This window comes from Falco punctatus, assembly GCF_963210335.1.
Source record: "Falco punctatus genome assembly, chromosome: 7".
NCBI lineage: Eukaryota > Metazoa > Chordata > Aves > Falconiformes > Falconidae > Falco > Falco punctatus.
The window spans coordinates 65554495-65582370 of NC_137587.1; the positions used below are offsets into that span (position 1 = coordinate 65554495).

Below are 27876 nucleotides of genomic sequence, written 5' to 3' on the forward strand. Positions count from 1 at the left end.
TTTCCATGGAGCAGTCTGGGCCACATTCTCAAGCAAGGATGTGTTAGTGCATCTCCTCTCACTCTCGTGATCTGTCATCAATTTGCACTAAGAATCTGATTTCTCAAATGAAATGTGACAGCTAAAACTAGCTATACAAACAAGCAGCCACTGCCCATACAATTCAGTCATCTTTATGAGGTACTACCCTCCAGCACCTATAGGTACCTCAGCATAGAACATCACGCAGCTCTGCCAAGAAGGCATACACCAAGGCCCCTGTGTCAGTCCAGATCCCTAAAGTCAGCTTTTTTTAAACCCACTGCTATTCCACTTCTGATCTTCTCTAGAAGAGAGAGATGAGTTTTATGGTGGTTTCATGAAGTGGACAAATATTCCTCTTGAGAGGTAAAAGTCAGACAAAGTTCACTTCACTTAAGGTCCAAAAAGATCAGTATGTGGGAATCCAGATAGATCTGATTAACATACTTATGTTCTGCATCAGGTAGATAAATAACAAATGCAATCACAAAATAGAAGACAATATTCTACCTTAAACTAGAAACTAATTTTTGTAGATTAGAGACAGACCCACATCATTAGATTCAGCAAGAATTTCATTCTATCAGTTATAGCGAGCAGGAAATATTTTTCTGTGGGCAAAAGAATTTATTCTCAATACAACAGAAAACACATGGTGGACACACTTGTATGTGAAATTCCACAAGTGAAACTACAGACTGCTGTAAAGGCCAAAGGCAAACGACATGCTTCAATCTAATCAGATATTCTGAAGGTTCTTTTTGGTGATCTTTCTATAGCCTCTGCAACTAAACCCTGTGCCATAATAGAAATAATTTACCAGCTTATGGATAGCCACACTTATTAATATAATGCTACAGCAATTCAAATAGTCATTATATCCCCTCAGCTCTCTTTCACTAGACTAATCATTTTAGTACCTATGTATTAGTTTTACTATTTTGCCATTATCTAACAAACCAGTTACAACCTGGGACAATCAACTCTGTCTCTTTGTAAAGATGGTTTAAATGCTCATTTAAGTTTCAAATGAGTATGTACTGCCAATATACTTAAGTTCTTTATGACCATGAAGCCAATGCACAATTTATTAAACAAGTGATACCTGCTTTCATTGTCAAGAATTTTCTATTCCTGCATTCATGTGTAGCTTATTAATACTATTTCCTTTAGCCATGAAAGTTGGTGATACAGTTTTTTCAGACTAGATACACCACTGGGTTGATTAAGATGCATTGAGGTATTGCTGGTACTCCCAGGAAAGACTTACTTGTTGAAAAGCCCATTTCAGAGATTTGTAAGGGTGTTTAGAATGCAGCCAGATTGCAAAGCAAAATACATCAACCTCACCACAGATGAAGCATGAAAAGTGTTACGTCTGAAGTGAATTAATCATTTATCCTACAACTACTTTTTCATGTTCTACAAACACAGAGAATGATACTACACACATCCATTAAGAATTGTATGTTTACAGAAGAGACATCAGTCACCACAGGATTTGAATCTGGAGTGTGTATCGTTGTACATTTGTGTAAATCTGTGTATAATTTTACATGTAAAAATATGAAAAATACTTAAGCCTGATTTCTAGTGGTCCAGAAACAAGGTAGATAAAAAGAAATTAACATTTCTAACTTTCAAATTTCATTACTTCTTATTGTTTTGCCATTTCTAATGCTTGCAAATAGCAGTACTAGTTTTATTTACTTTATTTTCATGCCAATATGTTTCACAATTTAAAACAAACAAACAAAATTTCAGCAGGTTTTAAGTGTTTCTTACAGCATTGTGAGGGTTTTTTGTCCAAGAACTACTCCCCTTCCCCCCCGCCCCCCCCCCTTTTTTTTTTTTAATCAAAACCCACTTTGCAATATGAGACAAGCAGGTACCAAAACAAAATGACAGTATATCATGCCAATATTTAGGAAGGAGCATTTTTGTAACCAAACCAGACAACTGAGACCAGAACTCCTAAGATTTATTCTTAACACAGGTGTGCTTTTGTGGCTCCCAACAAATCACTTCATCTTCTGTCTGGTTTCTTATCAGTTAAGCGTATGCCTTATCTACCACTTCAAAAGGGTGTGACGTTTTTTTCCTTATCAGTGCCTCTGAAGTCACAACATAAAAAGACAAAGAAGTCATAAAACACGAATCGTTCTCTGTTCCCCTGTGGAATTCACTGCCACACTATGGCAGCACAACCATGACAGTGCCTAGGATCTAAAGACAACTTCTTCTGCCCTTCTAAATCGTGCACATACAACAAAAGTGCTTTCCATTACCCTCTCACAGGAATGGAAGCTCTGTGTTTAACAGCAGTGCTTTACATCAACTCTTCTTTCCTTCCAATGAGCTTGACCAACTCTATGCATGTGGTTATCATTAGGCAATCATATTTGTTTAACCTTTCAAAGGAAGGAAGAGGTCTTTGGCACGTTCCTGGGAGTACATGCAGAACCCGTCTCTCATGTCCTGAATTTAATTGAGCAAGTACATGTTAAAACCCCAAGTTCTAGTGTAAGTGAAACTTCAGTATCATAATGTGTGGTGGCAATGGAACTAGTGGGCAAATGCTGTGGTGTGGTGTCTGTCCAACGCAGCAAGGCAGCTCTTAACCACACGCTGTACAACATTAATGAAAACAATGTTCTTCCCCACTGCATTGCTTTTCACCATTACTAATAGAGCAATCACTCTTGAAATAAAGGACAAAAACAATGCATTAGTGTTAACAGGTTTCTACGTTTCAATCCAAAGATGCCATTTGTGTACCATTTACTATTCTATCTGTCACTTATACTATCACAATTCAAACGGCAATAAGAGTTTTAGAAGACAAACTAAATACAAGTTTCTGCCTGTAAATAATTTTCTGCTGTGGAATCAATAAACGAAGGCAGAAGGCAAATAAATAATCCTAATCCCATTCCCAATTAAGAAACCAAACAGATTAAACAGATGAGTTTAGCTGTAGCTATACATGTCATCACTACAAATTCTGTCACTCGAATGAAGGGCAGACCAAATGTCAGGCATCTCAAATGCAGGATGCTACCATATTAGCCATCCCATTCCCCCTAACACATTTTTTCTACTGATTTCAGAAAAGGGAAGAAAAAAGCTTGAGGTATACGTATATATTTAGAAGAACATAGATGAGCAAAGGCAGAGACTAGACAAGCCTAACTCTGAAAAATGTCAAACACCTTCAATTTCCACTTGCTTCAATGAGCTCTGAAGGCCCTCAGAATCTCCTATGACCAGGGTCTATAAAACACGTTACTTGTTTTCCAAAACTTAAAATAATCCACACCTTATGAAATAGGGGGGGGGGGGGGGGGGGGGGGGGGCGGAACTAAAACAAAAAAGGGAGTTAATTTATTTAATGATTTAGCTCTTTTTGGAAAAATACCTAGATGAAACCACATTATTTAAAGTGTTTTCAGAGCTAGAAAAGCAAGTGCATCTTGAAAGAATCACATAATAGCAAGTGCATATTGAAGGGATATTTCCCCCACTCTAACCTGCAGTACTCCTGTACTGAAAGTTTCAACAAACAGGTTCCAACTATACCCACTTTGCCTCAGTCACTTACAAAAATAAAGCCACACCCAACTCATAGTACAGATAAATTAAAATACATCAGTGTAAACAGGCTATCCCCTGTCCTATTATACACAGAACGCACATCTGGACTGGCATGTTTTGCATAGAACTTTGCAAAGTTCTAATCTAATGTAATTGAAAAAAGCTGAGGTGGTATGGCCCGGAAACAGACTTTATAAATAAAAACTGTAGCATACTGTTAAACCATGGAAGTGCTACCAGCTGTAACTATGACATACCAGGAATTCATACTTCCGCACATTTAACTCTCTTTTTCACAGAGCTTAGATATAAAAAAGGAGGACACTTACAGCATAATTAAGAGAAGATATAGTCCTAAAGAAAAGGGATATTCAGGTTTGTAATTAATTAAGGCTTTAAGGTTCCTGTTCACATCAGGTTTTCATCAAGGAAATTCCATTGATTCAGTGGGATTGCTGCTATTACCTGTGAACCTGTGAACATCAGAATTGAGTTCTTAACGTGTACTGGTTTTCATACAACCAAGAAATGGGTAGAAATGTTCCTGGAAAAGTCCAACATCAACTACTAGAGGCAGTGGTAAGGATTTTCTTGATTAGGTAAGACAAAAATCTAAATTTGACAGCTTAATTATTTGTCTACCCCCTAAACAAAATAAAATATACAAGAGAAATATGCAAGTTTTCCAGAACAACTGTGTCCATATCAGGGGCTTTTCCCAACAGTTAGTTATGTCAGTGCTACAACTCACTTCATCATATCCATAGCCAAAATAGCTATGCCAGAACAAGTTCATAGTCCAGGTGCGACCTCAAATTAAAGTCTGACTCTTAAAATTTAAGCAAAGAAGAAATGGGAGGCCCTGAATGACACTGAAATACATCACAGAAGTTTCTCATTATTCAAAGAGACTGATTTGAAAGGAAAATGACAGAAAAGATTCTGTGAACAGCAGCTGAGCTTTTATGAATCACAAGTTCAAATGCAGATAGTGGTAATTCAATCCTTTATAAAGATGGAAGACAGAAAGGAGGATGCACTGGTCAGAAGTCATCCTACAACTTAAGGGAAAAGAGGAAGACAATATCTCTCACAGCAACAGACAAGGAATAGTGAAATGGGCAGGAAATGACAACTGAGTTTGGCAAATGGTCTAGCATAAAGATGATTTCACTCCATAGGGAGAAGCCAGACAGACTGACAGGACAGTTTCAGAAAACAGCTGTATTTTAAGATCAAGGAGCATTTGAAATTATTACTGAAACATCCGCTGTCACAATCTGGCACCAGGGCCAGTATTTAAGTACCACAAGAAATACATTTCCTTGTTACTACCATATTCAAAAGGTGGAGAAACCTAAGGCCGTACTAAACACGGCCTTTATCTTCATGTCATACAAACTACATGCAGTGTGTGGCATACCAAGAGTACCTGAAAGCCCTGGTTTCCTGCCAGAAAAGACAATGTTCCCCAAACAAATGAAGTAGTGATGAAAATACGAGACAACTGTCTAGATTTTCAGGGATACCAGTTTCAGATACCACATAATTTGAGTTGCAAATGCTCCCACCAGCAGAGTGCATAAGTCTGCCTAAAAAAGCCCAGCAGCCTTTCTCCAAATTACTTGCAAGAAGCAATTTGTACAGCCAGAATAATCTCCAAATAAAGCAACTAGTTTGAGAAAAAAAAAGGAAAAAAAAGAAACAACAACAAAAAAATCCCTTCCCCCAGTAATTTCCACTTTGCTAAGTTTATTATGTGGCTGCAAATTAATACATCACCTGCACTAGCTATCAGAAGTCTCTTAGCCTGTCTCAGACCTCACTTTAATAAAAGGCTGCAAGTAGTGGAGGAAGTATGTAAACATCTCTTGTGTGTGCTGTTGTGTCAGCTATTCTACATGTCTTTGAGGGTGCTCCAAAATCAGCATGGCTCTGCTTTTCCCTTTTTCTCCTTTGGGGAGAAAGAAGAAGCAGAGAAGGAAGGACAGGCTGGCAACAGAAGACTAACTCTTTGCTTGTTGTGCTCTTGACAGTAAGAGCTGAGAGTGTTCAAATTCAGCTTACACAGGTTCTTCTGTAAGGACAAAAGAAACCACCGGTGGTGGTTAAAAACGCAAAAGATTTTGATTGTAATGGCTTGACAATCAGCCAAAGATTTGACCAGGGAGAAAAACACAGCAAGGCAGCTATGACCAGAATGGAAGAAACAAGGAAAAACACATGGCTTGACTTCAGAGCAGAAAATTGACTTAGGCTTTGCATAAACGACAGCATACCTCCAAGCTTGCCTGATCCACAGTCTGCCTGGAATGAGAACATGCAGTCTAAAAGCAGAACCTATTAAAAGGCATAATGTTTCTAAACGGCATCTGTTACGTACTAATAAGCATTACTTAAAGGACACAGGCCTTAAATTGCTACCAAACGTGCACTTATCTAAAACTGCTGCAAGGCAATCATTACAAAAATGTCACATGACACCATGGGAATTTGAATAATATAAAATGTTTTTATTTAGTTTGGCTTGAAATCATTATGCAGAAAAAATATGGAGGCACCTTCTGAGATTTTGAAACTCTGCAACTTCACAGGAATGAAACACTAGCAAGAATTACATCAGCGGAGCCATTTGCCATCTGTTGTCAGTAATACTATAAAGACCAGCCACCAGACAGCAGTTTCAAAGGTTATGAACACAACGTTTTTAAGCATCCACAGACCTCTCAGTAGCTGAGCAGGACATGGTTTACTTCAGATACGTGCAACCTGAGGGTCTGCCAATCACTTTGCAAAGACAACACACCAGAATTGTGAATTGCCATGCAAAGCGTTCGGGAGTCTCTCAGTATGCAACGTGGAAAATACATACCAGGCTGTTCTATATAGGTTCTTATAACATACAAGCATAATGTCTGCACACCTCCCACTTGCAAATTTAAACTGGCTAGACTTTCTCTTGTGGTGTTTGTTTTCTCGTACTTTCCCCCAAGGGAAGAAGTGTATTCACTGCAATGCTATTATGCAAAAAGACTCAGGTTTGTTTGCTGGGTTTTGGACTGTATTTTTCCTTTGGGGGAAGTAGTTAGGATTTGGCTTCCTGTTTTCTTTCCTTCTAGAACCTAACTACTTATTTATGTTAAAAAAAGCAAGGTTTCAATAACTTGCCTTACCTGGAACACAGAAAGCAAGGAGGTTATAACTCCTCAGCGTGAGTAAAATTCTACCTGTTCCATACAGGAGATTTTAGTTATACTGAAGCAGTATGCTTGTTGATAAGCCCCATCTCAGATGAGTAGCTTTTCCAGATGTGGGGACCATATTCATGATACATAGCTCCTACATGCTACCTGAATTTTGTGGTTCTACCTTCCAGGCTGCTGACCCCATGCCTGTAAATTGATTTAACATGGATTCCACAGAGGGCAGGGAGATTTCCATCTTCCTAGAGAGACAGATGGAAATTTAAGGCTTCATTAATGCAATTGTTAAACTAGACATACAGGTTTCTCATCTGGTAACTATTTCTCAGGCTCCAGAAGTCACACATACGTTGTTACTCACTGAACGTCCTTCACATACAAATCTGACTTTCAGAGTGTTCTTAAGAGAAAAAGAACTTGTGACAAGGTGGAATTGAAAACAAGAACCTCAAGTTCTAGGTCAACAGCTGGCCTGCTTCTTAATGGTAACATTTGCCTAGGCCTATTAAGGGGCTTAGAAACCTGGAAGTATAAGCAATCTTGCCCTGTGAGAAACAGTTACAGGAAAAGACTTCAAGATCTAGGTGTAGCATCTCAATTACAACATAAACTGAAAAGCATCATTTGCACAAGAAGAGCTAATGGTGGACACCCATATGCTCTTAAAGTGTGGTGTATACTCAGCCTTTTGCCAACTGTTCCATAATTATTTTAAACATAAGTATATACAATTAAACAACTAAGCCAAAACTTGGACAATACCTAAAACCCACAGCAGCTGTCCTAAAAGAGGAAGGGGATAGAAGAAGAACTGTTCTAAACATTCAATGTCAGAGTAATGAAAAACTCAGGGGAAAACCACAGACATTAACTGAAGTGCCCAACAGTACAACATTTGCTTGGACATGAAAAACCAAGGCCCATTCATCTAGAGATATTTTATTTAAAAACATCAGCAGAATTCAGAGTCTTCCAAAAAAAATCCAATAGCATTATTACAAATGTTTGACTTTCCAAAGTGTCTGATAGGAAGGCAAAAATAGAGCAATCTGACTATGGCACATTTAGCCATGAGCAGCGAGAGGAACTAATGAACAACATCATTATTTTACTGAAGGGGATGAAGTAGGTGCTTTAGATAAATGGCAGCAACTTGAAATGTGTTTCAGAAGATAAATTCACTTTCTCTCCATTTACCTGCTAGCGTGACAAATTAAGAAAGAGTATAAAAACAGAGCAGGAGGGAAAGCAGTGCAAAAGCTAACTGAGGTGATGCAATGGGCCCTTATCCAAACAAGTGCGTGAACAAGAGATTCTTGGAAGTGCTCCTAGTCAAATATAAACCAGGAACACTACACACGCCAGACTCCCTTGGAAATCCATGGCGGAACATGTGCAGAAGATCCACCTGTCTTAAAATCAGCTCCCTTCCCAAGCACTAAGAGTGTTGCCATTTGGGAAACTAACAACGTTTGCTCATTTCAAAGCAGTGTAAGTCCAGCACTTACTGAATGGCTGAGCTCTCTTTATTGGCCTCTGCTGGGCAGAGCAGCCCTTTGCCTACTGTCAGAAACACCAGCAAACTAACTTCTGCCGAAAGGAGATGAGGAGCGAGTGGCTTCTTTCCCAAAAAATTCATCACTGAAGAACATGTATTTCCCTGTTCCGCAGTCAGCTCATGATCAACAGATTTTACTGAATGCTTTTTAAAGAAAGGGTAGTATAGAAAGTCTTTTACATCTCATCTGTACACCACAATAATCCAACTAATTATTTGTCTGTGGTAAAGAAGCAATGTTTACTGCTTCTGCCCGTCAAACTACGCTGCTTTTGTCAAACCACGTTCTTGCTCAGTTTGGGTAAACACTCGCTGACACTGCCTGAGATGGTAGCCTTAAAAAAAAAAATAAAATTTTTTACACAGTATTGCCTCAGCTCATTAGTCGTTCTCAAGTACTTGGCCATTAAAAGTGCCAAAGTTGTGCACCTGTGCTGTGAGACCTCTGAAGATGCCCTGGTAGCGGGCACTCTGAGATGGGCCTTTCACCGGCATCACCTCCCGAGCCAAAGCTGATGGAAATCATCAGGCCAGGCCCCCTCTACTTCAGGACAGGTTTGGACTAGCCTAAAATCTGGGAAAGTTACCCGTAGGGTATCTTGGGAAGAATGCAAAAACCCCTGTGGCGGCCAGCTCTGGTTGACCCTGCCTTGTGCAGGGGGTCGGGGCTAGACCGTCTGCCCCTGGCGACCCCGTGAAAGCAGGGCGCTGGGAGCACGGCAGTGCAGAGCCCGCTCAGCGCCGCAGGCCACCGAGCAAAGTTCTCCTGGAAGGGCCCGAGCGTGCCGCGGCGTTCTGGCCGCCCCTGGCAAGCCCGGCGGCGGGGAGCCCGCCATTTCGGGGCGGCGGGGGGACACAGGAGGCGCCCCCGGACAGCCCGGGCGGGCGGTGCGTCAGCCCAGCAGCGTGTCCAGCCCCTGCGGGCAGGCGGCCGGCCCGGCGTGAGGGCCGGAGCGGGAGGGAGGCGAAGTGAGGAGAGAGACGGGGCAGGGCCGGCGCGGGGGGAGAAGAGGAGGCCGGGCCGCGGGAGAGCTCCCGAGCGCGCTCCTTCCCCTCTTACCAGCGGCGGCTCTTCCTCCTCCCTCGGTCTCCATCACTTCCTCTGAGGCGGGCTCCCGCCGCCGCGGCCCGCCCCCGCCCGGACGGGCTGGCGGTGGGGCCCGGGGCAGCCGCTGAGGGCGGGCCGGGGCTCGGTTGACTGGAAAAGTGGCCGTCGGAAGGCCGGGATGGCGGTCGGGGGCCGGCTAGGGAAACCAAAGGACGGGGGAGGCGCTGGTGAAGTCTGGCGAAGTTTCCGTGGGAGCGAAGGCCGGAGGGCGAGGGAGGGCGGCGGCAGGCTGAGGGGCGGCCCGCGCCTACCGCCACCGGGGCCCAGCCGTCGGCAGGTGCTTAACTTACAGAACTCCCACCACCAGTTCCAGGTTCTTCAGAAATCTGGAGACATAGAAAACATAGATTGTGACAAACAATCTATGTTTGTCACAGAATAACAAATCATAGAGCTGAAGCCAGTGTCTTTTAACTCGGGTGGCACAAGGCAAAAGGTCTGTGAAGGAAAGCAAGTCCAAAAATGGCATTTTTATAGCATCGTTCAGCCACATACTTCAGTGATCACTGTAAATGTGAAAGAGGCTTTTGGAAAACCTAGGTGAGCAGCCTGCCGTTCATTACTACAAACGGTAAAATTGAAGTGCAGAGATTAAAACAAACACACAGTTGCCAAAATTAGAAAGTAGAACCCAGGTGTTGACTCCTGGGAGCCTTCCTATCCTAAGTGTTCCAGGGCTTAATTATTTTTAAAAAAGGAGATACAAGTATCAAAGTCAAAGAGGTGAAAAGTACATGGAAATGACAGGATGTTTGCAAAGAAACAGACCGACCTTTGCACTTCAGTCAGCTGGGAACACAGCTGCGACGTGGCGACAGGGTTTGAAGACAGCGTCCCGAGTGCCTCACATAAGTAGGCGCTCCATTGCCTGTCAGCACAGCCACCAAAAACTCCATAAGGTTGCCTCTCCTTTCGAATGGTTTTAAACACATACTAAAGTAGATTTGTACTTTCTTTACTCAATAGGACAAAGTGATCTCAGCCCATACAATGACACTCCCAAAACGCAGATGTCACACAACCGCACTGCACATCATTGGATTTCAGCACATTGTCACGATCAGCTGAAGCTGTGCACTTTCCCCGACTCCCCATGTCACACACAGACCAGAGGTCTGGCTGTACCATGCTCCAGGGCCTAGTCTGATGCAGCACTGCTGTGTGACCTTGCCAGTGTTTTACTGAGAAAATTCTTAAGCTATGAGAAAGTATCCAAGCTAAAGTCATGAAAGATAAGAAGCTAAAGACGCAGAAGTGCTGTTGTTGGGATGACAGTAATTAGCTGGTGAAAGATTCAAGAGAAAAGATACATAAGGAAAGAAAAGCAGAAATGCTAAGATAGCTCAGTAATGCTGAGGATCAGCTCATACCAACAAATGGCAGAGACCAGCTTTCCCCAGTGTATTGGAAACTTCCTGGCCAGGTAAGACTCATCAGTTTTCTTAGCAAGAATGGTAAACATATTACTGTTTGGCCCAGTAATCTGTTAGCCCTAGCTATCTATTTTGCATATTGGCTGATAAATAATTACTTAAATTGTGTGTATCCTGCTTGCAGAGTCTCTTTGTGCATGATAAATGACACCTGAACAAAAGCTACCCATTGATCGTGAGTTGCATGCTCTCTTGCTAATGTACTTTCTCCCTGCATTAAACTATTATAAACAATTAAAAATAAAATTTAAAAGTCTGTCCATGCACAGCAGTTAGTTTTTGCTAATACTGCAAGAAGACCAGAATAGAAATTATAAGTCACCCAACAGCTTGACTACAATGAAATGATATAAAATTTCAAATTTTTCATTATTGCTAAGCACTGGGTATACACCAATGGTATCAATTGCAGAAGAACTAATACAAATAAGGCAGCAACATAAAATATATAACGTTTTCTATCCAAAAAAAAAGGTAAACGAAATTGCCATTACATTTTTTCATTTACATAGAGTTTGTTATAGAAGAGGCATTGGTCCACAGGGAATAGCAAGTTTTACACAAAAATCCTGTCTCCTCTCTCTTTTTGTGACATTGCATTCCATCTACCTAAAGACCAGCTTTAGTCTCTCCTGAGGATCATTTACTTTTATTAGAAAAGAAATATAGGATGTTAGATCCCAAAATTTCTATTTAAAGTCCCATTATAGTATAATGTTCAATAGCCTCTCCCTCCTCTCATTGAATGTTGAACAGCTGAGATAAAAATTGGAATATATTAAACACTCCCACTTAACAGTTTGAAACACTGGTCAGTGCCAGTCAATAACAAGAAATTAAACAATCTATATGTAAGTAATAATAAAACAGATAAAAATTAAAGAGCTGTTTCTAAATGAAAGGCCATATTCAGTTCCTGTTACCATCAGCACTAAAAAGCTCTTCAAGCAGTATTCTGGCAGGTCTGCAATGTGGTCAGAATGCATTTGCAGAAAATACGTCTTTCTCTTACTCGGCAGTTGAAATAATTTTTAAATGTATCAGACAACTGTACAGAAAAATACTCAAGGTGATAACCAGGGCTTTCATAGTTGAGTTGCTTCCATTTCTTCTTTACCTCAAGATGAGTGCCTTGCCAATCACATTTGTCTATAGCAAGAAAAACAACCAGTGTTCAGCTGAGTCAGCTGTGTCTCTGACTTGCCTTCAAATACCCAGGGCTTGGTTTCTTAATTATGGATGGGGAGATGAATTTGCACAGACCTCAAATATCCAGTGACCTGGGTAACTATTGTTACAGTCAATATATGCATATGACTGCTAATATTAAAGCTACAATCACACTTTCACAAAAATTTCAAGCATAGCTTTGACTTCAGCTGAAGAAATGGTAAAGCAAAAAAAAGGTTTAATTTCTGAATAAAATTCTCGGTAGAACTTAGGCCTAACCATAAGATTTTTAAATTTTTTTTTGAACTACCATATCCTTTATTTTCTGCTTGCTACAGAAATTTAATGCAGCTGCAATACATGCATTATTCCTCCAAGTATACTACCATGCACATAAAGCATGAGAACAAAGCAATCAATTAAATCAGTGCAAAAACTAATTTCAGTGCACTGTCAAATTCCTGGTTTATTCAAACCACCAGCATTCCTCCCACATTTCAACAAGTATATAACAACACTGGAAAGGTCTTGGAATCTCTACTACCATATCACCAAACCTCTAATTTTGGAAAGGGACTAAACTGTTGGAAGACAATGCTTAAATGAAAGTCATTAAAGTGTCAGGGTGTGTGGGTGTGTGTGTGGATGTCCCCCCAATTTTCTGCTATCAGCTTCTTCATGAAGGATTACTGAAATAATCTTCCTTGGTTTATATTTTTTCTACTCTCTTTAGAGTAGATAACAGTTGTTTCAGAGTGCATGGATCTAATAGACATATCTATGCTACACAAGAGTATCTAATACAATACCTAGTACTTTACAGCATTCAAGCAATACCCTTCATATATATCTACAAAGCAGCTATAATGTCCCAAGCAAACCACATAATTTCTCATGCCGGAAATTAATTAAGCAACTACAGACCTTAAATCTTGCTTTATTCCTTGCATGTGCTTTGTTCATTAGACCACCCTGTACTTAGATTTAATCACCGAAAAAAAAAAGGCAGCACAAATCAGAAATAACTAGAAGAAGACTGGTATGTCATTGTCCTGTTCAGTGTCACAGGAAGAGTTTTACTAACTGGTCACACAGAAAAATTATTTGGTAAAAACTGACACAGGAGAATGAAAGATGAATTTTTAGATGTAATTCACAGATGTCAGTGGCAGATTTTGCCTTATTTAAAACTGCAGAAAAGTCTGTGTTTATTGTATTAGCTGCTCCTTCAGCCTCAGTAGCTAGCAAAAGTTAATTTTGCAACTTGTGTTAGTCAGGGAAAGAAATGGATGGAGGAATCAGGGTCTTTATATTTAAAAGAATACACCAGTTCCTTTGTGTCTCAGAATAGGAGGATTTAAATGACCCACAGCTCATAGCTCCAAACCTCATTCAGCCACCAATCAATCCGAGAGGTTTCTTCAGAGATTTTTATTCTTTTTTTCTTTCCTAAGGTCTCACAATTACCAGCTCTCTTGAGATTATATAGTGGCTTTCTATTCTTAGCTTCCCTTCCCTCTCTCTCTCCCTCACATGCACACACATACACTTCCTACTCAAAACAAGACCCAGCGAAACCCTCTGCCCACATAGTTATAATTCCCAAGAGAACTTTCATATGCTTTTGTTTTGGGCAGTGACAATGTGCATATGTTTTGATTTCAGGCCCCCCCATTGGTTCTCATGCTTCAGTTTAATGAAGACAGACCAGCTATTAAACTCGCTAGTTTCAGCAAGCTATAACCCAGCTTCTGGAGTTCCTTTGACCTTGTGAGATTTTTGAACACATAGCTTATTCAAGGATATTACCGAGTAAATATTTTGGTTTAGCAAATATACATGTTTTCCTATTGGTGTTTGGTTTTAAAAGTGTAAGGTGCTAGAACTCTTTTACAAAAAGCATAACATAAAGATCAAGATTAGTAAATTAGATAACTGGTATGAGAACGAACAGTAAAGTTACCTCTGAGTTTTTTAAGTAATAAAAAGTTTAAGAACAGTTCAAATAGATATGTTTTTGTAGTTGTCATTCCTCATTATTAAAGTGAATTACAACTGTGTTAAAAATAGAATATCCACAGAGATATAATAGAATTGATTCAATTTTCTGTTTACTTGTACATAAATAGGTTTCTGATGAAAAATATTGCTGAATATTTTGCAAGAAGTTTCTTTAAGCCTTTCCTCCTCTTGCTAAATACAGTTGCATGCCTGAAGAAAGGAAAAGAAGTTTGGGGCAGTCCCAGTCAGTCAGCCGGTCAGTCAGCCTTCTATCTTTAATACAGAGCCGTAACAATTTTTGCTTTGAAAGTTACATAAATCAGAAATCATCCCTTTCATTTGAATCCAGACACATCACAGCTTGGAGAAAACAAGGTGCCCCAAATGAAGAAGTTTGCCACAGACACATGAATTATAATACTGTTTGGAACTGAAAGACAACAAGATTTCACCTTCTGAAGCATAGATTTAATGGATTCAAATTCCAGCACTGTGGTTGTAACTGGTAAGATTTTTATTTTTATTCATCTTTTAGCTAGCTACAGTATGCACACATGCTTGAACTTTGTTGTAAACAGTTCCCTGGAGGGAAAAACAGTAGCAAATGGTCATACTAACAACTCCAAATGGAAAATAAGTTGCTGCTGTGCCTTCCTCAGAAAAATCAGATGCATGTCAGAGGAAACAGACTGCAGTCTGCCCTCTTTACTGCCATCCAGTTTGGTTTGTTGTTCATTCTCTCCATGTTTTAATCTTTGTTGACATTCTCTCTGATCCAAACCACATAGCTCAAGGCAGTGCAGGCTAGTATTAGATAAAGCTTACCCAAAAGGAGCTCTGAAGCAAGAAAACCGGGTTGCATCACAATGTCACATAGTCAGTGTCCAGAATTAGAGCAACACATGGCAAGTTTCAGGGTCTCAGTTTCATGGCAAGGTAAGGCAGTTTTAAACAGGAGATGCTGCCTCATCACTGCTAGATCATTAAATTTAAATATACCGAAGGAGCATGCCTGAACATGCAGCACACGCACAAGGGACCAGATTTGGCATTTCTCTTGCTGGCTATAACTAGTGCTGAATCACAGTGGCAGAACCACCAGCTAGAAACTTCTGAGCTTTAAAATGTTAAAGCTCTTAAGGAATGCTGCAACTCGCTGTTCCTCTTGTTGCCACTGGCTCATCTAAAAGCAATCATTACACATTTCTTGACATGTGAGTTGCTGGATAATTTTCCACTGCAGGTCATCTGAGGACATAGGAATGAGGTTGAAGCTACATCAAAGAGATTTGCATCTTGCTGTTTTCAATTAAACACTTTTTTTTTTCTTTTAATAGCTGCAAGATGGGCAGAACTAGTTTGGCTTGCTCTAGACATAACTGGCATTGAGCTGAATGGGAGTGCAGGAGACAGCAAGAGGTATTTGCTAACCTCTTAAAAGGCTGATAATCTGGTTCTATCCCATGATATTTACGGCACATACCCTTGATGCGCACACTTCTTAGCATCCTAGTAGTTTTTTCCCCCCCCTTAGATAGTGATTTAGGTGCAGAAATATACTTGTTCAAATAATTGTAGACTAGTGTGTTCCATTAAAGACACAGGTGCATCTTTAAGAGATTAATTACAGAGATCATCACAGCATGCCTCTTGTCACATTTTCACCTGCCCATAATATAAACCTGCTGGCAGTGAGCCCAGTTTTTTATATAGTGCCTGATACTGTTCACTCAATTAGGTCTCCAAGTTGTTGCAGGTATTTCAGTACTGTAAAACTCTTACATTTAGTAATTTCTTTTCATAGAACAATTTTATCCTAAGCAGTAGTTTCTTATGGCCACCAGTGAGATGCATGCGTTTCATTGTGACCTTTATTGTTATAATTCTACAGTTCTGCACAGAAACACACACAACAACTACAGCTTCAAAATGGAGTAGGCATCACCCTAATTTTGCTCTGAAAGCAGAGTGGGACCAGTGAGGTTGTGAGGTTTTATGTTCCCTGTTAATGTGAAATGAGTCCTGTTTCCCCGATTCCCTCTCCCATAGTACCAACTCGAACCTGGGGAAAACACCATCAAAAATATCAGCACCATCAGGCTTTTCATAATATAAAAAAAAGAAAAGACTGAGCAGTTATAAGTATTAACAAATTGAGAAATGCTTAAAGCCTAGCATTAATTTTCCTGCCACCCAGCCTTGGCAATACTCTGCATTAAGAACAGTCATAGAGATTAATAAAGATAGTGGGAGATTACCATCAAACTTTTTCATGACAAAATACCCATCTAGCTCTAAATGAGATGTTTTGCCTTTTTATTTAAAAAAAGCATTTCACCAAAAAAAAAAAAATGCATAAAATTAAGTGTAGTACTTTGGACTCAAATAGTCCTTTTACCTTTCCTCCTCTCTTTTCCTGTGGGAAAAAAGTGAAGGAAGAGATTTTGCCCCGCACCACAAAAAGCCCATTTTCCCTGACAGAAAAGTTAAGTTTCCATTACTTGGGGTTAAAAAAAAAAAAAAATCACAAACGAAATAGTATTTTACTCTTTCAGAAATCTTCATTAAATATGCATATCTTCATCTTCATGAGCTTTAACAATAAGAATGGCACATTGACTGTGATCTGGGAGTATTTAACACCAGATCTTTTAGTAGCAGTATTTCTATGGATGATGATCCTTGCCCAAAATAATCATTTACATTGTCTGTCCTATTGGCTCCAGTATATTTGCCAGCTTCAGTTAAGGTAATCTCATAAGAAAGCCTTGACATGAATGAATATTGCAGGATTAGTTCTTATGTTAGCGCATATAAAAAATGAAAATACTATTCCCTGAAGTGTTATAAAGGCTAAATCACTCCATCTCCATAACCAAAAAATATGAAGACAAAGAACAAATACGTGTGTGCATACATGCCGGCACCTAAGCTACAATTGCAAAGCACACATGGGTTAAAATCACCTTTCTTTCTTTTCAGGTTTTGGTCCGTTTAGACAATACCTGGTTAATTCTAGCTGGGAAGCTGTGAAGGTAAGCATAAAAAAGCGGAGGGAGGGATTTCATGAAGATCCCAATGCAAACTGTTTTCAGGCTTTCCATTTCCTTCAAAAAAGTCAATTTTCATGACAGAATTGTGTCTTATGGAGAACACTCCCAACATGGAAGAAAAAGGATAATTAAGAAGTGAAATGTTATTTTATTTGCAAGATTTTTTTTTGTGCTATTTAAGCACTTTTCAAAATATTATCTTTGATTTTTAAAAAAAGGGTATTTTTTTAACCCGGGTGCCTTCTCTGCAGTTAATGCATATGCCACAGGTTATCTCTCTCTTTAGTAAACACATCATCTCATACCGCAACGCATTGTATCATGCCTGTGCAAGGTGATTTCTTTCTCATACAAGTGTAACCTATTGAGTTCTTACTGCCTACTTCAGGAACACAAAACCTAAAGCATGACAATTCTAAGTATGTGTTCACATTTCTATGTAGTCTTCCACTTTCAAATGACAGTGAAGTCTGCAGTTAAAACTGAAAACAAGATGATTTGGATTCCTTCTTCCTCCATACAGCTTGAAAAACAGTTACAGGTCTAAGAGTCTTGAAAGTTCCTGCGTATTTCCTAAATATATGTATTAGAACAAATTTAGCTGGGTGATACAAAGACGTGGCTTGGATACTTGGCTTTCAGCATAAACTTTTCTGTATAGAATTGTTTATTTTTAAATTATTCTTTGTGTGAACCCACATTTTGTGGGACACACCAGAAGTTACTATAGATAATTTTTCAGGAACAATGTTACTTGTTTTTTAAAGTATTATCTAAGTTTTAACAGTAACGTAACTTCTGTCTTTAAATATGTCTCACAAAATAATACATACAACCATTGTACGTAAGAGTATGTCTGCTGCAATTAAATAGTTTACTAGTTTGCTATTTTAGTACTCTAGCTCAATATAAAGTATGAAAGGTCATATCATTGCATATATGTTCAGACAGTTAGGAAGAGCTGCAGAGATTTGCTGAGTATGCATACAAGTCACGTGCAAGGTTAATTCATTCTCCCTAGCCCAGACAATGGCCTTTCCTTGAGTTCAGTTACTCTCATAAGGTATTTATGAACAGAGTTATTTTGAGAGGGTCTTTCACACAAGTTCTCAGCAATTCCAAGGTAGGAAGAAGGTTAACACAATGAAATCTGAAACTAGTTGCAGAGTAGTCAAGATAGTAAAACTGAATTAGAACATTGGTCCAATATCTGCAAGAAACAATAGATACTACTGGTAAAAATGGAAAGTAAGACATTTAAAACAAACTGAGGGGACTATGTTCTATTACAGAGACTGAAATTAGCCCATAAATATTTAAATTCTTCTGGACACTGAAACGAAAAAGGTAGCTGTAAGAAAGCATTAGTAGTGATAGAAAGATAATCATATTACAAGTTTTGGTGACAGCTACTGAAGATCTGTCTTGAAAATTAAGTGCAGTCGCAGCAAGAAGACTGAAAAACAAGGAGCTAGTACATTTTTCCAAAGACCAAAGCTATAGCAACTCTACCAACCCATACATATTTTTGATTCTAATTTTGTTGGGTGAAGACCACTGCGTGCAACTTGGTGTTTGGTAGAAGAAATCTATTACCCACTCAAAGTCATGAGGGACATTATCTTTGCAGGCTAACAAGAAACAAAAATACTTCTGTGATACCTTTCCATACCCCAGTCATCACAGGAGACCCATAAATTATCTTAACTCCAACTTAACACGTGCCCTAAACCGCAAATATTTGTCAGTTGACAATGTTCTCACTCATTATTTCTTGATCCCTATTGGTTTTAATTTTGGGTGCAAGATCATCCTCTTCCGGCTGAAAATAAAATACGTTCTTTATCTGCAAGCAAAACAGCCTAAAGCGAAAACACAGGATGAGATGAGTTTTCTGTAACAATGCCATGTGCTGGCTACACCAGGAAGTTAAATATCAAGGGCTACAGCATTCCATAACGACACAGATGTCAGTCCTTGCGTACGGAGGAGAACAAACCCTTTTCCCTCTGATGCGATACCCTCTGTGTGGAATTAAGTTGCATTCATACTAGGGATTCTGCTTTAGTTTCCTATTCCCTGGCAAAGGTGGTTAATCCAGACAATTCAGAGAAATTTGCTGCAAATCTGGAAGTACTTTGAATTTTGATAGGCTTCTCCACGCTAAATAGCAATCTCACGGTATTGTTCCATTGGCCTGGTTCATAAGAGTAGCCCTATGGTCTTTGGGAAGCTTATGCACATCTATTAAAGATAGCAAAATTTAGTATTTACAGCTGGAAGTAATCCTGTCTTGGCTTGGGGTTCCTGCATGGATCACTAAATTGACACAAAGCCCTCCTGCCGAGGATCTTTTCTGAGAACCAAGCAAAAGTGCACTCAGACTCATCCTTGAGAAAGTACTGAGCAGCCAGAGCTCAGCTACTAAACATGATTGCTCAGGCTTAATGCCTTTGTAGCATTACCCAGAGCTATCTTAATTAGAGCATCAAAATGAACTGGTCCCTTATCAAAAGCTTGGATACTGTGGCACACTCAGTGATGTTGTAACGCTGATACATGTAATTCAAGGGTTCACATCCCAGAAGGGTCATACCAGAAACATCCAAAACCCTGTAAAAATACATGTAACAGGAGTTCCAGGGCCCTAATTCTCAAAGCATAGCCTTGCTTCCCATGTTTTTTTGCAGTCTTTGCCAAAGAGCAATAGCTTCCCTTCTGTGAGCAACACTTAATGCACAACTGCTTCTTTAAAATCCCCATTAGCAGCTTCCCTGCAAGATGCTGTTGCACTCTGCCTTGCCGATGGGATCAGCTGTTTTCCTGAACCTCTTTTCTTGCCGTAGGGAGGATCAGAGGTCGATCCAGAGAGCACACAGACCATTCCAATGGTTGCATCCCTTCTATGACCTCCTTGGGCACTCAGAAAAATACTTGTGTGATATTATTTCTCTTACAAAGTAACTATTCACTACTACTGTTTTTGGTGAATAAGCCAATTTCCATTTTCTGAAATCCCCGGGAATCAGGTGATAAATGTTAATTTCTATTTCTGTTGTTTTAGACAGCGTATTTGTTCTGCATTCTTGGATTTCTTACCAATACTGTGTAGCAGTGCATTGTCACACATTGCCCGTTTTATCATATGAAAAAATAATTGTGCAAGAACGTGAGGAGCACCCTGGTTTTGCATGAACCCAAGTTCTCATCACAGCACCACCCAGTTCACACACCAGGCATTCACCAGCATGGCATCCACAGAGTTGGAGTCCTCATTCCTCAGCAAGTACCCCTCCAGCATTCAGGGAAAGGAGGATAGTCCAATGGCTCTGAAAGAACAGGTGAACGTGTCAGTTCAGGGTGATCGAGAAAAGCTTCAGAGCTTTTATAGACACTGTCACATGGCCCAATATGGTTGTCTAGCACTAGTAAGACAGCTTCACCTTCAGAAACCTGTCTCGCTAAGTTCTTCATGGTTCTCAAACTCCATTCACCTCCTAAAACACGCAGGAAGGCTCCACCACCAGCAGCCTTAACTGTGGAAGTGCAGGACATTCTCTCTTAAACGAAAACACCACCAAGTATTTACTTCACTTTTGCTGACAGATCATGTTGAGTTACCATGATGCGTTAGTTCTTCAGCACCATACGGGACCCTCAGAATCCCACATCCCCCAAATTATTTATTCCACATTCCACATTGATGGGGTCATCTAATAACCCTTGATCTGACCCTGCTTCTGTGTAGCCTGCAGAAACTCCTGTCTGTGACTTGGCAGCTAAATAACCTATCAGGGCAGTCTACCATCAAGGTCAGAGTCCCCAGTTAATAGGGCACAAATGTAAGTTGAGTGACAACATTCATAGTAATTAAACTATTAGTGCAAAGAACAGGTCACATTTCCAACTGCTTCTGGGAACTGTGTTTGCTATCGGGAGATGAGGATCAGATCTCTGGGTGCAGTTTTTCATCCTGCCACTAACCATGTGGTCTTTGGAGATTTGTCATTTAATCTGTCTGTCTCTCCCTCTCCGCTTTAGTTTCATCACCTGTGAAACTAAAGAGACATTGCTATTTAGTGCCTTCATTTCTGTTCTGGAACTGTCTGACATCCCTAAAGCTTTAAAAAAAGGTTTCTGCAGGATTAAAAAAAAAAAAAGAAAGAAAACAAAAAAAGGGAATAAAACCACTGAACAAACAAACAAACAAACTTTGTTAGCAACATACTTGCAGACTGACTGGGTCAACTGGTAACTTCTGGTTTTCTTTCTGCACCAAGACAAGCCTTTTTGAATGAGGTTCACAAAATTAACACAGGCAGCCCCCTGTGCCCCTCCCCAGCAACCCAAACTGATGAAAGCTCAGGCAAACTCAGTAAAATTTTCTGGAATTTTCTAGAAGTTGAAGTTGCTTCTGACACCCTGTGTGACACAAACCCACTGCATCTGAGCACTGTTCTGTGCAAATCACTTCTCTTTGGGGAGGGCCGTGTAACAACGTGGGCCAGAAGTCCAGTAAACTGAGCCTATAACCAAAACTCACCAGCAACTCAAGGTCATCAGCTGATAATGCTGGATTTGATTTCCCTTTTAGAAGAAATTACCAAAGAATCTTCATGCTTTCTTTTGAACCACTTTTCATACAAAAAGGTCCTCCAAAACTTTTGTCCTCCTTTGAAGTTTCCTTTGCTGTTTCAACTACAAGACAAGCACTTGTTTACTGAACTAACTGACCAGTTCTCATTTCCAGATGCAGTTATTCTCCTTTAACCATCTCCAGTCTCTCACCTTAAACACAAAAATGGTTTTGGTTAAGGCTGAGACTTGGCCAAGTCAAGGAACAACCCTTGTTTTTTCTTCCACATTTGCACAACATCTGGTTTAATGGGGTATAAGCCCATAGTTAGGATTCTTAGACAACAAAGTAATACACATTATTGGCAACACGCTGAAAGTGCTTAGGACATAGTGAACTATCTTCCTTTGACATAAATTCTCAGCCCTTTGCTATTAGCCAGCTTCTGGTTTTGTCCTGCACAGAAGTATTTCTGCATGTTTCTCCCATGACAAATGGTGACAAGAGAGCCTGAGTCCAGAGAGCACGAGGAGAACATCCTAACAACTTACTGCAGCTCTCCACATTCTGTACCAAAGTTATGGGTAGTCGAGTCCTCTAGGCCTTACATTTAAAAAGGAAGAATCTCATTAAAATTAATTTTAAGAATCTCATTAAAATTAAAGATGCTTTAGAAAAAAAAATGCTAATTGTGAGCCAGCTGGGGTTTTCTTTTTTGGATGCTAAGACACAGTACATCATTCTTAAGCAAGATGATGCAATGGTCTCTTAAAGACTGTCAGCGCCCAGAGGAAAAAAGGCTGGCACTGTTCTCTAAATGTGTTTACTTCCCTGCAGGCATTGTTTCCTTGCTTGTGTCAAATAGTGTATTGAGCATAGCTAATCAATGCTTCCGCTGACAAGAACATTGGAACAGTTTATATAGGAAGCCAGTGTTGAAGGGCAAATTTCCCAGTTAGCACAGCTTAGAACTGTGGGCCTCATCCACATGAGTATCCACAGTGAGTAATGAAAACTGAAGACAACAATGACATTCAGTGAGAAGTTACGGGTTTCTTGGGCTAACCAGGTACCTCTGCTGCTGACGTTTTGCCTACAACCCCCTCAGAAACTTCATCTGTACTCTCCTTTGGTAGTGATCTACTCAAACGCAACAGAGATTTTCAGCCATCATTTTACTTCTGTGGGACCAAGCTTTCTACCTCAGATGCATTCCTTCTGCATCCTGCCATTGCAGCTGCCTGTCTTCTATTTAGAGGCTTATGCCTTGCTAGCCCTGTTCCACCAACAAAATAAATTCCAAGTCATTTCCACATGACATTTATTCTTCAGAACATCTTCCAACAATGTGGGCAGTCTGCTGCTCTGAAGGGTGCCTTAGTTCCTTTCACTTCAATTCTGGGCATAATTTTTTGTTTTCTTTAGGAAAATGACAAAGAAAAAGAAAATGGCAGAGAAATAACATCCCAGTATGTAACATTTCCTTTTACTAGAGAAACATATTCTAGACCAAAAAAGAAATTAAACTCATTCTAAATATGACTCTCCTTGGCAAGTCACCACCAGCACAGCTTACCTGAACCAGTTCAAGCCAGCAGGTCACGTGTCACTGGAGCAGACAGCTCCTTTGTCTCTTGATAGTGCAAGTTTACCTACTAGAACTTTCAGAGGAACATCTCGTACCTGTATCAAAGCCTATTTAGATGCTTTCAAGCGCGGACCTTTTCTGAGAGATTTGGTATTTCATGGCTCCCCAGGCAATACCACTCCCACCCATTGGAGACCAAGTATCCCTTTGGAAAACACAACAATGGCTCCACATGGATATAACATTAGGAAATTGTTTTGCATATTTTAGTCTCTTCCAGCTAAAAAAGGGGGAGCTAGCACAAAACAAATGAATGTCACTGCAGACCAATGTTTAGAAGCACAGGTTTAGACAACATTACATTGCTCTTTCAGATGTTTTCTTAGTTGGATCAGCCTCATTTCTTTACCACAGTCTGAGAAATCCAATGCTCCTGTAAGTCCATGGTGGCTTTTTTGTAAACACAGGAGCTGTCCAAGAGAGGCCTTGGTAAAAACATCAGTCTCCATATCATGCAGCTACCGGTGGTTTACCAAAAAGCAAAGGAGCAAGTCTTCAAGATATGGACAACTCTTCAGCCACTGGTAAGTAATTGGAAAGTTACAGAAATTGTTCCCTTCATGAGCATTACTGTTCTCTGTGGATCTTTAAAAAGATCTCCGAGAGAGTACCGCACAGTATGTGCATCAGACAACTCTGAAAAGCAACTATTAAAACTGTGATAAAGGTTTCAAACTGAAATTTGGAGCACACAATAATTAGCATGCTGGTTTAACCCCATGCCATTTAAACAACATAACCACATGCTGAAAACAGGGAGGGGTGGGGGGGGGAATCCACCATAAACTGCAGAAACAATACCGCAGCTCTGAAGTCCTGAGCTGACTAGACACAACAAAAACAAACTACAGCATAATTTTGTTCTCATTTATAATATCTTATCGAAGCTTTCTTTAGGCATCAGCTAAAGCAAGACTCCCTACCTTGAAGCTTGGCACTATTGCATTACATGTTTTTAAAAACAGGTCTCATTTTTAATTTCCTGTTATTCACTCTGGTGGGAAAAAAACAGCTTACTGTTCACGTTGGGCTGGCTTCATCTGCCAAAGCACTCATCATCCTTGAGCAGTGTGGGAAGAACAAAGGCTACCAAGAGAGAGATGCTTGTGGTTTTCACCCAGAAGGTGCCTGTTGCATGGTAGATGGCCCAGAAAAGATTGAATCTACAATTAATATGAAGACTCTCTGGAAAAACATTTCAGTGGAAGGCATTGATATCACCTTTTCCAGAGATGCGGGAAGGTAAACCTTGCATATCGGGGTCTCACAGTAAAAGCAGAAGTAACTCGATCAGCCCATTTAACCTCAAAGAATCTTTGCAATGACTTTTCCTTCAACCAAAATCACTTTGAAAGCAAGGTCTTCAGAAAGGTAAAAGTATGAAATTGGGATACATTTAAATGTTATGTAAAGCAGCCTTCATGAAAAACTACAGCCAGTAGATTATTTTTCCATGGATTTGTAAATTCCAAAAGAAACAAGTTTCAACACAGCATACCCTGTGATTAACAACCCCAGTAAGCCTGAGCTATTAAGAAAGTCTGAAAGCAATACTGACTAGTAGCAGATTTTAATCTATTTTTCCCAACTGGGAGGGATACCAAATGTAAATACATACACTGAAGAACAGAGCAATTACACGCACCTTTAGAACGATGTCTGTGATCTCATTATGTGTTTCAGTAGTACTGAGGCAATTTTCTATTATGCTGGCCTTCATTTAAAAGGAAAACAAAGAAAACAGTAAGTGATCTCATTTTAAAAAATCAGCTAAATCTCGGCCCTTAATTTCAGGATTTGCACCTGCTAGTTAGAAGGTAGGGTGATAAGAAAAAACCCCTCCAGATGGTGAGGCTGTATGACTTACACAAAAAACCGTATTACTAGGCTGTAGTTTCCAGTGGGCTGTGTTACCTTTCCCATCTCACACAGCTTATAGAAGCTTGTAAAAGAATGGATGTCTTGTGATTTTCTTATTTAAAGTTCCTTCTGGGTGGGTGTCTGAGAAACCAAACCATCAGATAAGGAACATTTGTTTCTCAAACGAGGTTTATTTCAGCATTTCTTTTATTTGCATGTTTTTAGTAATTTAATAAACCAGATCTGATTTGGCTACTTAATGAATATTTAAATTTAATCAAAGTTTACTGTTCCTTAATTCAGGTTTCTGGTTTTGTTTTGTTCATAATATTGCAGGTATATCTGTGATTACACCTACTACACTTCCCTGTATTATGGCAATGGAAGAGCAGCTTTCATCCATGTGCCTCCATTATCCAGATCAGTAACAGCAGACTTTCTAGGAAAAGCATTACAGACAATTATCTTAGAGATGTTAAAACAGTGTGCAGAAGAAAGAGAGTAAGATGGATGACGTAAGAAAGAAAGAACAAAACCCCGAAAGATTCCTTACCTTTTAAATGAAGTGAATCCCAAAATTTTGTAAACCCCTACATAAAGGATTTTACATTCTGTGTTATTTTCAGTGAAATTTCCTTACAAAAACCAAACAAGTGCTTACAGCTCTTGGTGGTGTAAAAAGCTTGAGAGAAAAAGTAAATGATTAGCAGTCTGTATTGCTAACAATGGTAAAGTTGCTTCAGATTTAAGATACCGTGAAACTGGATTGAAAACATTTTAGATGCTTAATCCCAGTTCTGATAGAAAGACATTATTAAAGACCTGCTGAACCAAGCTGGCTACTTACAGCCGTAAGGACCTTCAGCACCGGATGGATGGAACAGAGGTTCCCCTCAGCCCCTGTCCAAATCCAGAGAGACAAGCCAGCCATATGAAGTGCCTACATTAAAAAAAAAAAAACTTAAATATGGGGGAAAACAAAACACATGTAGGGATCCTCTTATGAAGTTTTACAGTTATCTTCGTGACCTGCTGTAAATGCTTGTTTCCACATCAAAAATGGGCTGGGAACCCAGGGCAACTTAAAAAAAAAAAAAAAAGTAAAGAAAAAGCTGGAACCCGGTAAAAGCTATAAAGCTATTAGTAACTTGGGCTTCAACTGCTTGAAAACACCACTTACCCCAAATTCTCAGTGCCTGTCCCAAAGGAGAACACCATCGTCCTTCCACAGAGCACAGCACAAAGACAAGTCTTTCAGGAGAATGGGTCATGGCTATTCATGGACCTGCGCGTCAAAATCGGAAAGCTACCTTCTCCCAGGAAAGGCAAATGCTGAAGGCTGGTGCTGTGGGAAGCGTTACGGCATGCAATGCTACTGACAAAACAGGAACCACATGAGATCTCAAATTGTAAGACGTGGAACGGGTCAGGGACAGACCACTGCTGTGCCTCCCACGCCAGGCCGGGCTCCTCCCTGCCCACACACAGCTCTGTACAGGAGCCCTGCGCCCTGGAAGCTGGGCACAGCACAGGAGTGCTGCACCACCCCTTCGGTGCACCGGGAATGTCAACGCACGCTCTCTTTGCTGATCTTGCTAGCACCGTGACAAGGCAAGGACGAGATAAAATGAGCAGGCAATTTTCAAAAACGGTCACTACAACAGGACAGCAGCAGCTTGATCTGGACACCTGGGATTTCTCCAGGGAAACAAAAGCCCGTTCCTCAGGCATCATGTCAGCAAAACGGACAACCAATAAACCCGACAGCGCCGACAGCTGATGAAGCTCTGGGCTACCACTGTACCTTATTTTAGTCAACACTTTGATGGCAAGAGCCAGAGGAACCAGAAACACCAAGATAATGCTCATTTTCTTGCCACTTGCCTTTTCCAATGACTGTTACAGAAAACTGATAACCACATGCTGGATGGCTGAATGCCTCATCTAGGGATTGCTGTAAGGGTAAATAAATAGGCTTTCTTCAAATAAATAAAAAATAATGCAAATGCTTACCTTATTGAAGGGAAGTACCTACTGCAAAACAGTACTCCAAGTCCCGTGGAAAAAGCGCCCACAAGCTTGGTCTCACTGGACAAAAATACTTTTCATTTCAACACAACATAATGGCAGTACTGACCTCTACAAGATTTATTCAGAGTAGCTCAATTAAATGTAACTAGAAAGGGTAGAAGAAAACCAGAGAAGATTTACTCTGAATTTTCTAACCTGTACTTGCTTTGGTTAAGGAGCAACAAATTCAGAAACGGGCAAATGCATACAGAATTCTTTTATTTAACTTAAATCATGTAGTACTGAAACTACTAGAAAAAAGCAGAGTAAGAGAAACTAAAGGAGCCTTAGCTTCAGCCATTCAAAATAGACAAAGTTTCTTCTTTTCATAATGTAAAGAATCCCGAGTATATCGCAATAACAGGAATAAATTCTTACAACAGAATATACAAAAACATTTTGAAATTTTTTTTTTATCTACTGATTCATTTTAATATAAACACAGGAATTTCTTTAGGAATAATTTATACACAGCAAGTCTTTTCATGTAATAAATTGGCCATGTTATTGTTTAATTTTCTCTTAAAAAAATTTAAACAAGAAAAATCGGAAAATGTATTTGCAACTGCATCCATTCCTTA

General features: G+C 39.9%; 2 protein-coding genes across 6 annotated transcripts in view; one reads left to right on the plus strand and one right to left on the minus strand.

Annotated features, from left to right (window-relative positions):
- Positions 1 to 17156, minus strand: part of LOC308067799 (protein FAM169B-like) — a 47852-nt gene extending 30696 nt beyond the window's left edge. Inside the window, exon 1 of one of the 3 annotated variants that reach the window (XM_080397250.1) lies at positions 14914 to 17156. In XM_080397250.1, coding sequence (XP_080253376.1) covers positions 14914 to 14950 — 37 coding nt within the window. In that variant the 5' untranslated portion in view covers positions 14951 to 17156. The other 2 variants (XM_080397251.1, XM_080397249.1) reach the window with 2 other exon arrangements.
- Positions 9795 to 27234, plus strand: PGPEP1L (pyroglutamyl-peptidase I like). Of its 3 annotated transcripts, XM_080397258.1 has the most exons (7): positions 9795 to 10907; positions 14291 to 14344; positions 14438 to 14593; positions 17071 to 17123; positions 23773 to 23889; positions 24378 to 24607; positions 25562 to 27234. In XM_080397258.1, exons 3-7 carry the CDS (start codon positions 14560 to 14562, stop codon positions 25728 to 25730), a joined length of 603 nt encoding a protein of 200 aa, XP_080253384.1. In that variant the 5' UTR covers positions 9795 to 10907; positions 14291 to 14344; positions 14438 to 14559; the 3' UTR covers positions 25731 to 27234. The 3 variants fall into 3 exon arrangements, with proteins under 3 accessions (XP_080253384.1, XP_080253382.1, XP_080253383.1); XM_080397256.1 differs by having other exon boundaries at positions 14291 to 14593; XM_080397257.1 differs by lacking the exon at positions 14291 to 14344.
- Positions 27235 to 27876: the final 642 nt, after the last annotated feature.

Excerpts from the sequence above, each read along its gene's own strand:
- PGPEP1L (XM_080397256.1), top strand. The coding sequence starts at position 14,560 with ATGGATTCAAATTCCAGCACTGTGGTTGTAACTG. Across the intron at positions 23,890-24,377 it reads GGACAACTCTTCAGCCACTG|CTTACTGTTCACGTTGGGCT; the intron begins GTAAGTAATTGG and ends GGAAAAAAACAG. Across the intron at positions 24,608-25,561 it reads TTTTCCAGAGATGCGGGAAG|GTATATCTGTGATTACACCT; the intron begins GTAAACCTTGCA and ends ATAATATTGCAG.